At 40.6% G+C, this 12,805-nt stretch overlaps 1 protein-coding gene across 1 annotated transcript in view; it reads right to left on the bottom strand.

Annotated features, from left to right (window-relative positions):
* LOC141084777 (uncharacterized) overlaps positions 1–12,805 on the bottom strand; it is a 58,962-nt gene that overhangs the window by 27,151 nt on the left and 19,006 nt on the right. Inside the window, exon 6 of the mRNA XM_073569697.1 lies at positions 4,377–4,472. Within this exon, the coding sequence (XP_073425798.1) occupies positions 4,377–4,472 (96 nt within the window). The remainder of the gene's footprint in view (positions 1–4,376; positions 4,473–12,805) is intronic.

Raw genomic sequence — 12,805 nt, forward strand, 5'->3', positions numbered from 1 at the left:
TGGCGGCGCCCCCTGACCCTGTATTGGTTAAGGGTAATCTGGAGTATGAGGTAGAGAAGATATTGGATTCTTGTCTGGCTAGATGGAGACTCCAGTACTTGGTCAAGTTGAAAGGTTATGGCCAGGAGGATAATTCTTGGGTCTCTGCTTCTGACATTCATGCCGAGAGATTGGTTCATGCTTTTCACCAGGCCCATCCTGATTGGCCTGGTGGCGTGAATGAGGGTTCGGTGACCCCTCCTCAAGGGGGGGTACTGTTGTGAATTCTGTTACTTCTGAGTCGGGGCTCCCTCTGGTGGTTACTGTGAGTAGTAGAGCTGGCCGGATTGACAGAGGTCTGCCTCCTGACGATGATGATTGGAAATCTGGGGTTACTGATTGGGAGTATTTAAGTGAGCAGGCTTCCCTCAATTGTTGCTGGTGATTAGTTCTTCCTGTGCAACTGGAGGTCTGCTGTCTCCTTCCTGATCCTGCATTTTTCAGTTAAGTTGTCTATTTGCTAATCCTTTGCATCTGATCTGGTTTTGCCTCTTTCTGCTTTGCTGTGCGGGTTCAGCATGCTACCTGCTGGGGCTGTGCTGGACCCCGCTCCATATGTTACAGCTTGTGTCAGTTTGTTCAGTCCCCTGTTATATTAGTCTCTTTTGCTTTGCTGCCAGTTTACACCAGAATGCTGATATAGTGGGGGAGAGTTCGTGAGACCTGTGTTCTTTTGTACATGTTGGATTTTTTATGGTTTTTGCGTAATTGCAGACAGTGTCTTTCCTTTTCTATCCTATCTAGACAGTTTGGGCCCCATCATTTGCTCAGTCTATTTTCTGCCTGTGTTTGTCCCTCATCTGGTCTCACCGACACTAAATGTTTGGGGGCTATGTATTTCTTTGGGGTTCTAATCCGGGGCAGTTTAGATTTCACCTTTCTTGCTTTAGGTCTAATTAGTTCTCCGGCTGTGTCGAGGCATCTAGGGCATCGTAGGTACGCTCCACAACTACTGTTAGTTGTGTTGTTAGAATTAGGGGTCTGCAATTCACTAAGTGACTAACCTTTCTGGTTTCCTGGTGGCCTAGCCTATTCCTGCCATCCTCCTCGGTGACCTGTTCATAACAGCTCTCTGATGCAAAGCACTGCACAGCAGGAATGAAACACCAGATACACCGGTCTCAGCTGACGAACAACTGCTCCCAGCAAGCTCCTCCTCCCAGCTTGGTCGCTGCAGAATGAACTCTAACACCGACGGTCAGCTGATGTATCAGGTGACATTTTGAAGGAAGGTGGGAGTGGTCACCACCTGCATTAGCAAACTCAGCAGCAATGTAATTACACCAACGACCACCGGGGGGAAAAACTGACATCAACCCCCGATGGCCTGAATGGAAAAAAGTTTTAATCTGAGAATCCCAGATCTGTTACAGATCCAAAAATGGATTGTGATATCAATTATGATATTTAATGTATTTGTATTTTGATATATAATATTTTTTCCGAGCACATGCACTTGTTTTTAACCACTTAAAGTCCAATGACGGGCATAGCCGGGACATGTCAGCTGTTTTGAACAGTTGACATGTGCCCGCCATAGGCGCAGGTGGAATCACGATCCACCTGCGCCTATTAACTAGTTAAACGACGCTGTCAAAAGCTGGCAGTGGCATTTAACAAGCGCTACCGGAAATGCATAGCTGACCCCCGTCACGTGATGCATTGGCATAATGTTGATGCCGCATTGCTATGAGCGCCACTCGGTGGTCGGTGCTCATAGCAATGCAGTAATTCTGCTACATATAGGCGATCAGCTCATCGCCTATATGAGGCAGAGCCAATCAAGTATGGGATGCTTCTAGCCTCCCATGGAGGCTATTGAAGCATGCCAAAATAAAAACATGTTTTAAAAAATATAAAAAATAAAAGTTTAAATCAATCCCCTTTTCGCCCCATTCAAAATAAAACAATTAAAAAAATCACAGATACACATATTAGGTATCGCCACGTCCAGAACCGCCCGATCTAGCAATAAAAAAAAAGCATTAACTCGATCGCTAAATGGCATAGCGACAAAAAAATCAAAACGCCAGAATTACGTTTTTTTGGTCGCTGTGACATTGCATTAAAATGCAATAACGGGCGATCAAAAGAACGTATCTGCACAAAAGTGGTATCATTAAAAACATCAGCTCAGCCTGCAGAAAATAAGTCCTCACCCAACCCCAGATCATGAAAAATGGAGACGCTACAGGTCTCAGAATTTGGCGCATTTTTTTTTTTAACAAACTTTGGAATTTTTTTCACCACTTAGATAAAAATGAACCTAGACATGTTTGGTATCTATGAACTTGTAATGACCTGGAGAATCATAATGGCTGATCACTTTTAGCATTTTAGTGAACCTAGGAATAAATCCAAGCAAAAAACTAGGATTGCACTTTTTTGCAATTTCTCCGCACTTGGAATTTTTTTCCTGTTTTGTAGTACAAGACATGGTAAAACCAATGGTGTCATTCAAAAGTACAACTCGTCCTGCAAAAAACAAGCCCCCGCATGGCCATATTGATGTAAAAATAAAAAAGTTGTGGCTCTGGAAAGAAGGGGAGGGAAAAATGAAAATGCAAAACCAAAAATACCCCTGGTCGTTAAGGTGTTAAACTTATACTGCTATTTGCTAGCCATATAAATAAAGGCAATTTTTAATCAAAATTATTTTAGTCTGGAATTTTCTTTTAAGAACAAAACCGTTGGCACAACCCTGAGAATTGTAGGTGGTGCCCAAGTAGGATCCCAATCCGTGAACTAAATATACAGTATATAAACTTGGCACACACCAAAGGTTTCTGATGCAGAAAGGTGATTTTTAATTATACAACAGTACATACATACACAGACGTTTCGGTCAAAGAATAGCACTAGAGTAATACTACAGTCACGTCACTGTAGGATTACTCTAGTGCTATTCTTTGCCTTCAGCAGTGGGACGGCTTCATTTGCCTCCTCACAGGATTGGTATGTAACTTAGGTAACACAAACCATCTCATCACTTACTAAGTTATATTGGCTATTATAGCACCTTTATCTTCTCCCAGGTCTATCTCACAAAGCCCAGTCACTAAGAATCTCACAGTACAATATATCGGTATGTGTGTTCTTTTCTACGTTGATCTTGTTCTTCATGATTATTTATTACTCTCTGCCAATATCTATTATGTGCGATAATGTGACCGATGTCTCAGCATTTTTTCAAAAGTATTTACCTAGAAAACCCATATATTGTTGTATATACTTTCTTTTTTAATTGTATTATTTTCATCTTTATTTATATTTCACAGTACATTGATGAAGGTCCTAGACCGAAACGTCTGTGTATGTATGTACTGTTGTATAATTAAAAATCACCTTTCTGCATCAGAAACCTTTGGTGTGTGCCAAGTTTATATATATTTGGAATTTTCTTTTGTCCGTTACGAGTGGGATATTCCTTTCTTGATTTCAATTTGAAAGGTTCTTCACGCCTCTTATCCAACACACCTGGCAACTAATAGCTATATATTCTATTATTATGTATATTTTCTTCTAGAATTGTTGATTTCTCTATAATATATAGGTGTTCTGTATTTATTAGTAAGGAAGAATGGCAGATGATCCCCAAATCCAGGTTTGAAAAACTTGCATCATTCCCAAGAAGACTCATGTCTGTACTAGCCTAAAAGGGTGCTTCTACTCAATACTGAGCAAAGGGTCTGAATAATTTTGACCATGTGATATTTCAGGGTTTTTTTTTTAATAAATTTGCAAAAATGTCTACATTTCTGTTTTTTTTCAATCAAGATGGGGTGCAGAGTGTACATTAATGAGAAAAAAATGAACTTTTTCGAATTTACCAAATGGCTCCAATGAAACAAAGAGTTAAAAATTTAAAGGGATCTGAATACTTTCTGTACCTACTGTATCTTTTTTCTTTCTTTAAGAACCAGCTCTTTTAGAGCCTGGATGCCGGATGGAGAGTAATGACAACTTGTCTCTTCAGAATTCCCCATAGGTGTCCGGCTGGGATCAGATCAGGAGACACTTGGTCACTGAATCAGTTTCACCCTGTTCTTCAGAAATGCAACAGACAAGTTTTTTGTATCATTCTCACGTTGGAAAAGTGCACGTCTACCAAGGGCACAGACTGATGGCGTCAACTTCTCTGTCGCTATAGAGCCGCCATCAGTCCGTGCCCTTGGTAGACGTGCACTTTTCCAACATGACAGTTATGCAAAAAAACATCCTTTACATTTTTGAAGAACAGCTCTGCACTGTATATTAGATAGAAAAATCAGTAGGTTACAGAGAGACAGACTAACCCCCAAAATTTAGAAACCTCCTAAAAAATATATGGTATTTACTGTAAAATGCTGCAATTCTTAACAATTCGGATCCCAACGCAGATCCCATTCTCAGAGGACGGTCCACCCAGTTTCTCCATAAGGAATGATTTATACCTAAATAAAAAAAACACATATATATTAGTCCAATCTGGGCTCACACAGAGATTTCCTGCCATTTTCACTGCACTCTCACGTCACAACTTTTTGGTTATTTTACATCTATGCTCTTGGAGTGTTTTTGTGGTGTTTGTTTGATCCCAAATAAGAAAAAGCAAACAGTGAAATCATAATGTAAAACCTTTTTTACAGCATGTAAAACTGCCCTTTCAGTATTCTATACAACAAGGCCAAAATTCTCCTGCCACAAGCATATGTAACTGTTAGACACTAGTGGTTGCTGTGCAGTTTCATAAACAGCACCACCCTTGTCCACAGGCTGTGTTTGGTACTCCAGCTTATCCTCTGAGCTTTAAAGCTCCAGGGGCCAACACACATCTAGGACAATGATGACATCTTCTGATGGGGTAGATGGGCTTATGGCCTTCTCAGAAACCAGGATCCATTAAGGATTATAATTTTGCACCTCATATAAGCTCCACACCATAGCTTATTTAATAGGGTTGTCAACCTTTATGTTTTTTAGACCACATACTTATTTTGTCTGAAAAAAAGAGTCATCTTACTCGCCTTTATTGCCCAAGTGTCGCCTTTCCGGGGATCCTCTTAGTCTTTAATTATTGGGCTACAAAAGTGAAGCCCTATCTACGGTACAGCACTTGGCTGTAGACAATTTCTGTAGATGTCTGCCGCGGCACTGCTAATGTGAATGGCTTCAGTAGTCATGTTCTGTAGACCTGATGCCACCGCTGCAGCCATATCAGCAACGTTAGATCCAGAAATATTTTGACAGTGGCTGAATCTCCATGATTCAGGCTCTACATGTCACTAATTTTTTTTTTTTTTTTTTTAAACAACTGAGATGCAATTCAATTGGAGACTCTTAGGTTTAATGAAAGGGGTTAAAAAAATATCATGTGAAATGTTTAGGAAATGCAACCATTTTTCTAAAAAGCCTTCTCATTTCAGGGGCTCAAAAGTAATTGGACAAGTTTATTTTACCATAAATAAAATGTCAATTTTTAATACTTTGTAGAGATCATCCACCTGTCACACACAGTGTAGGACAGACTAAGTGCAACACAAAGGGATAAGGGGAAGGGGGTGGAGACCCCTAGGCAAAGATAATGTCACCCTGTCTGCACTAAGAGAACCTAAATAGGTTCCACACCTATCATCGAGAAGGATACATAATCCCTGCCAGACCCTAGCAGTAAGCCCTACTTAGGGAAAGAAGGGGGTAAATGCTGGTCAAACCCCGCTAACACTAAAGACATATAGGATAAACGAAACAAGGGAGACACTTAGCTTGAGTAGACTCAGAGAGAAACACCAACGCCCTCCAAAATCCAAACAGGACGCTAGCAGACTGCTACAGCTTCAAGCCTCAACAGGGAAGAGCAAATAGAAAATATCACCTGCAACTCCCAACAGCAAGTTGGGAACTATAAACACCGAGATCTAGGGGCATTAGAGCCGGGGGAGGTGACCACTGGGTCCTAGTGTCAAAAGGACCAGGCAGATGTCTGCAAAGCAAACTTCTGAGACCTTCTGCAGCAATATGCAGTGCAACGGTCCGCAGCCTCTGACACATCCGTGACACCACCACTGTTGTCTTCTGTGGAAGTCCATCCTTTTTTGAGTTCCCAGGCTCACTAGTGCGCCCTTTTTTTCCCCACAATGTACCAAACTTGCTTTGGTCACTCCTAACAGCTCTGCTATCTCTGTGATGAATCTCTTCTTTTTTTCAGCCTAATGATGATCTGTTTCTCTTCACAGCAACAGTTTTCAAATGCAAATGAAACACCTGGAATCAGTTCCAGAGCTATTACCTGCTTAATTGATAATGAATGAAAGAGGGAAACACCCATGCAGGCCATTAAATAGATTTTGAGATAATTGTCCAATTACTTTTGGTCCCTTTAACCCCTTTGCCCCCAAGAGTGATTTGCATGTTAATGACCGGGCCAATTTTTACAATTCTGACCACTGTCCCTTTATGAGGTAATAACTCTGGAATGCTTCCATGGATCCCGGTGATTCTGAAAATATTTTCTCGTGGCATATTTTACTTCATAATAGTGGTAAAATATCTTTGATACGATGTGTGTTTATTTGTGAAAAAACAGAAATTTGATGAAAATGTTGAAAATTTCGCAATTTTCCAACTTTGAATTTTCATGCCCTTAAATCACACAGATATGTCACACAAAATACTCAATAAGTAACATTTCCCACATGTCTACTTTACATCAGCACAATTTTGGAACCCAAATTTTTTTTTGTTAGGAAGTTATAGAGGTTAAAAGTTAAACAGCGATTTCTCATTTTTACAACACCTTTCTTTTAGGGACCACATCACATTTGAAGTCACTTTGAGGGGTTTATATGATAAAAAAATACCCAAATGTGACACCATTCTAAAAACTGTACCCCTCAATGTGCTCAAAACCACATTCAAGAAGTTTATTAACTCTTCTGGTGCTTCATAGGATTTTTAGAATGTTTAAAAAAAATTAACATTTAACTTTTTTCACAAAAAAAACTTCAGATCCAAAATTTTTTATTTTCCCAAGGGTAACAGGAGAAATTGGACCCCAAAAGTTATTGTGTAATTTGTCCTGAGTACGCTGAAACCTCATATGTGGGGGGAAACCACTGTGTGGGCGCATGGCAGAGCTCAGAAGGGAAGGAGCACCATTTGACTTTTTCAGTGCGAAATTGGCTGGAATTGAGATCAGATGCCATGTTGTGTTTGGAGAGCCACTGATGTGCCTAAACAGTGGAAACTCCCTAAGGGGTTCACAGAAGTTTATAACGTAGAACAGTAAAATTACAAAATCATATTATTTCCACAAAAATGATCTTTTCACCCCCAATTTTTATTTTCCCAAGGGTAACAGGACCCCAAAAGTTATTGTGCAATTTGTCCTGAGTACGCTGATAACCCATATGTGGGGGTAAACTACTGTTTTGGTGCATGGCAGAGCTTGGAAATGAAGGAGCGCCGTTTGACTTTTCAATGCAAAATTGGCTGGAATTCAGATCAGATGCTATGTCGCGTTTGGAGAGCTCCTAATGTTCCTAAACAGTGGAAACTCCCCACAAATGGCACCATTTTGAAAACTAGACCCCCCCAAGGAACTTATCTAAATGTGTGATGAGTACTTTGAACCCCCAAGGGCTTCACAGAAGTTTATAACGTACAGCTGTACAATTAAAAAATCATATTTTTTCCACAAATATGATCTTTTCACCCACAATTTTTATTTTCCCAAGGGTAACAGAACCCCAAAAGTTATTGTGCAATTTGTCCTGAGTATGCTGATACCCCCTACGTAGGGGTAAGTCACTTTTTGGACGCATGGCAGAGGTCAGAAAGAAAGGAGCGTCGTTTGACTTTTTCAACGCAAAATTGGCTGGAATTGAGATCAGACGCCATGTCGCGTTTGGAGAGCCCTTGCTGTGCCTAAACAATAGAAACCCCCCCAAGTGACCCCATTTTAGAAACTAGACCCCCCCAAGGAACTTATGTAGATGTGTGGTGAGAACTTTGACCACCAGGTGTTTCACTAAAGTTTATGGTGCCCAGGCGTGAAAATAAAAAAATCATATTTTTTCCACAAACATGATCTTTTAGTCCCCATTTTTTATTTTCTCACGGGTAACAGGAGGAATTGGACCCCAAAAGTTGTTGTCCAATTTGTCCTGAGTACACTGATGCCCCATATGTAGGAGAAAACTACCGTATGGGCAAACGTTGGAGTTCGAAAGGGAAGTAGTGACGTATTGGAATGCAGACTTTGATGGAATGGTCTGCGGGCATCATGTCGCGTCTGGAGAGCCCCTGATGTGCCTAAACAGTGGAAACCCTCCACAATTGACCCCATTTTGGAAACTAGACCCCACAATGAACTTATCTAGATGTGTGGTGAGCACTTTAAACCCCAAAGTACTTCACAGAAGTTTATAACGTAGAGCTGTAAAAATAAAAATTCATATTTTTTCCACAAATTATCTTTTCGCCCCTAATTTTTTAGTTTCCCAAGGGTAACAGAAGAAATTGAACCCCAAAAGTTATTTTGCAATTTGTCCTGAGTATGCTAATACCTCAAATGTGGAGGTAAACCACTGTTTGGGCACATGGCAGAGTTCAGACGGGAAGGAGCGCCAGATTTTACTGTTATGGTTTGCAAGTGCCATGACCCATTGGGAGAGCCCATAAGATGACAAAATAGCAGAATCCCCCATAAGTGACTCCATTTTACGAACTACACCTCTCAATGAATTCATCTAGGGTGCAGTGATCATTTTGACACCATGGGTGTGTCACAGAATTTTATACCATTGGGCAGTGAGGACAAAATAACTACATTTTTACCACCAAAATTTTGTTTTAGTCAAAGATTTTACATTTTCACACAAGAAGTGGGTAAAAATGGCAACAAAATTTGTCCCACAATTTCTACTGAACGTGGCAATACCCCTTATGTGGCTGTACAGTACTATTTAGCCACGCAGAGAGACTCAGGAGGAATGAAGCACTATTTGCGTATTCAAGTGAATGGGTCTGTGCACATGTCTGTGTGTTTCCACAGGCCGTGTGTCCATGGGCAAAACACCCTGACATATCTGTTTTTTAACGTCAGCGCAGCCACAAAACATCCATTACATGGGCATACGCATAACACACATGGACATCATCCATGTGACACGCATTGGCGCCGGGAAAGAAGCATTACAGTAAGAGCAGTTCCCCGGCGCCGGGTGCTGAACATGGATCTCATCATTCTTCTCTGCTCTTTCGGTGATCGGCACAAGCAGGGGAAAATGATGAGAGCCGTGTTCAGCACCCGGCACCGGGGAACAGCGCTTACTGTAATGCTTGTTCCCTGGCGCCTGTCCTTGTGGTACTGATGCGGCACACGCATGCCACACGTGTGCCGCAAGTATTACACACACGGACACTGACATCTCCGGTACCGGAAATATCATGACGTGTGAAAGAGGCGTTATAGCGGGTTTTTATGTTTGGCTGCTGCCACACATTAAAAGATGCTTTTTATTGCTAAAAATAGTTTTTGCGTCACCACATTTTGAGAGCTATAATTTTTCTATATTTTGGCACACAGAGTCATGTGAGGTCTTGTTTTTTGCAGGACGAGTTGACATTTTTATTGGTACAATTTTTGGGCACATGACTTTTTTTTATTGCTTTTTATTCTGATTTTTGGGAGGCAGAATGAACAAAAACCAGCAATTCATGAATTTCTTTTGGGGGAGGGGCGTTTATACCGTTCCGCGTCTGCTAAAATTATTTTTCGGGCTAGTATGATTACAGCAATACTTCATTTACATTTTTTTATGTTTTGGCGCTTTTATACAATAAAAACTATTTTATATAAAAAATATTTAGTTTTGCATCGCTTTAGTCTGAGAACTATAGCTTTTTCATTTTTCCGGTGATGGAACTGTATAGGGTTTTGTTTTTTGCGGAACAAGATGACGTTTTCAGCAGTACCATGTTTATTTATATCTGTCTTTTAGATCGCATGGTATTCCACTTTTTGTTCAGTGGTATGATGATAAAGCATTGTTTTTTGCCATGTTTTTTTTTATGGTGTTCACAAAAGGGGTTAACTAGTGGGACAGTTGTATAGGTCGGTTCATTACAGACGCGGCGACACCAAATATGTGTACTTTTATTGTTTTGATTTTTTTTATTCAAATATTTATTTAATGATATAATAAATGTAGATTTTTTTTTGAAACATCATTTTTATTAATTTTGTAATGAAGTTGCATATTACAAGTAATAAACGTTGTATTGAATTGTTACAAAAAAAATATTTGAACATGATTATCACCTAAGCCTGAATAGAAGCAAAAATAAACTCAACAAATATAAAATTATCAAACCCCCTTACGTCCACATTTTCATAGATTACATTGACTGAAATCAGACACCTTATCTCCAGCTCCACCTTATCCTCCATATAGCTCATATAACACATTTCAGTTTACACAGATTATCACTCAAATCCTATAATAGATACCAATCCGAATCCACAAAGGCGCTCATTAAGTCTTGAATTTCTCAGGTGGTAGTGACGTTTCTATAAACACTCTCCATTTTTTTCTAAAAAAAAATTCGTCATTTTATTTTTATTTCTTTCGGTTTCTCTCTTTTTCCAAAAATAAGACCGATGTTAAACCTTCCTTGATCTCTTTTATCTATCCCTGGGAGTGTTTTAGCTAGCCAGTGTTGCAGAATTAGACGTTTTGTCACCATTGCAATAGTGTGAAACAAGTCATGTAGCCGCCCTCCTCTTGTTTTACCCGTCGTAAAGTGAAATAACCAACATAATGGATCTACTTCTACCCATAGCCCACAGATCTTCAGATACATATCCTGGACTTTTAACCAGAGTTCTTGTGTCCTGGGACATGACCACAATCCATGTTCTGTGTCTGTTTTGGGCATTGTACATTTTGGGTAACTCGCTGCCTCTCAGGATTCTGCGGAGTCGGAGGTATATTGAAGCCACATATTGTTTTATGCATTATTCTGAACTGACTATCTCTCTCCATTGTTCATTGATGATATGCTTTCTTACCAATTCCCAGCCCCGCAGAATCTTATACTCAAGTTCTTCATCATGTATATGTTTTTCCCATTTGTGAAATATTTTGCCCTTCCCTGAAGGGCGCAATATGTCCCTCAGCATCCCATATATTGAGGTGATAGATATTTCTCCAATGTCTTTGGTAACCAATTCCTCCCATATTTCTGAATCGATTTCCTTCCTCACATCCTGAAGGAGGTCTAATACATAGTGCTTTAACTGACTATATAACATCAAATGAAATCTCGGCAGCTCAAATTTGTCTATCACTTCCAATCCCGTCAACCAGTGGCCTTCTTGTAGATGTAGTAAGTCCCTTAATGTCTGTATACCTTTCCCCAACCACTCTGTGTATAATTTATTTTCTATTCCTAATCTAAAGGCAAGAAATGCCCAAGAATTCAGGTGCTTCGACATTTTTAGTTTTTTTCTTACTGCCTTCCATGTGGCAATGGTATCATTACTTATTACCAAATATTTAATGTTTGGCGGTATGTGTGACAGCGGCGTATGTAGCAGCGCCGTCAGGTCCCACAAACCACAAAATTCCATTTCCAATTTGTAGTTAGTATATCGCCCCGTTTTTTTAATCCAGTCTATTACATTCGTCATTAAACACGATAAATTATAATAAATGTAGATTTTTTAATTATTATCATTTTTATATTATATATATACACACATTTACAATTATTTAAAACAATTTTTACTTCATTCTATCTTTTACACTTTGTCCCACTATGGGACAATCATTTTGTGCAGGCTGATTGCTTCTATAACATGCAGATGAAGCAGCATCTGCATGCTATGGAAGCTGTCAGCGCTGCACTTATTGCACACTGACCTGAGAGACTTCCTGATCATCACTGAACATGACAGGAAGTTTCTCAGCTCTGGAGACCTGGATCTCGTCATGATGACATCAGGTCTCCATGGCAGCGATCAGGACCCCGCGTCATGCCGCGGTCTCTGATCCAAAGGCTGTCAGCCCTCTGCCTGCTCCCGGAATGCTGCGATCGTGTTCGATCGCAGAATTTCGGGGGTTAAAGTGCTGGGAGCTGTCTGTGACCACTCCTGGCACTTATTGCGGGGTGTTAGCTGTGAGAATCAGCTGACACCCGGCTGAGATAAGCCACATACCCCCTTAGTGCGAGGCCGATCGCGATGACGTACTATGCTGTCCATGGTCAGACAGGACCAGGGCACATGGACGGAACAGTAAGTCTAATGTCAGAGAGGGGTTAAAAAGAGGCAGCTACTTATTAAAGAGCTGTGATTCCTAAACCTTTGCTCCAATAAGCATGTGAATCCCCTCAAATAAATGCTGTGAGTCAACACTTTAAGCCCATATTGATTTTTTTTACAGCATTTTGAATATGTTTGGGTAAATTGGTAAGCAGCTAAACTGGCAAAGCTTGTGTCACTATCCAAGTATTTCTGCACTTACTGTCTGCATGTATATTAGTTGTATGTATTTATATATGTACACACAGGGCCGGATTATAGGAGGGGCAGGCAGGGCTTCAGCCCCGGGGCCCCCACCACAAGAGCTTCTAAGGGGGCCCCCACCACTGGGCAGCGACCGCCAACGCAGCGCGAGGATAAATATTAGACGCCGTCAGTGAATAGCAGGAACGGAGCGGCCGGCAAGGGTCCGTCCTGCTTCCTGCCCGGAGGCCGCACTTCCTGTTTTCACACGTCATC

Source organism: Dendrobates tinctorius, unplaced genomic scaffold (genome assembly GCF_039654945.1).
Source record: "Dendrobates tinctorius isolate UK_male_01 unplaced genomic scaffold, ASM3965494v1 ptg000006l, whole genome shotgun sequence".
NCBI classification, from domain to species: Eukaryota; Metazoa; Chordata; class Amphibia; order Anura; family Dendrobatidae; genus Dendrobates; species Dendrobates tinctorius.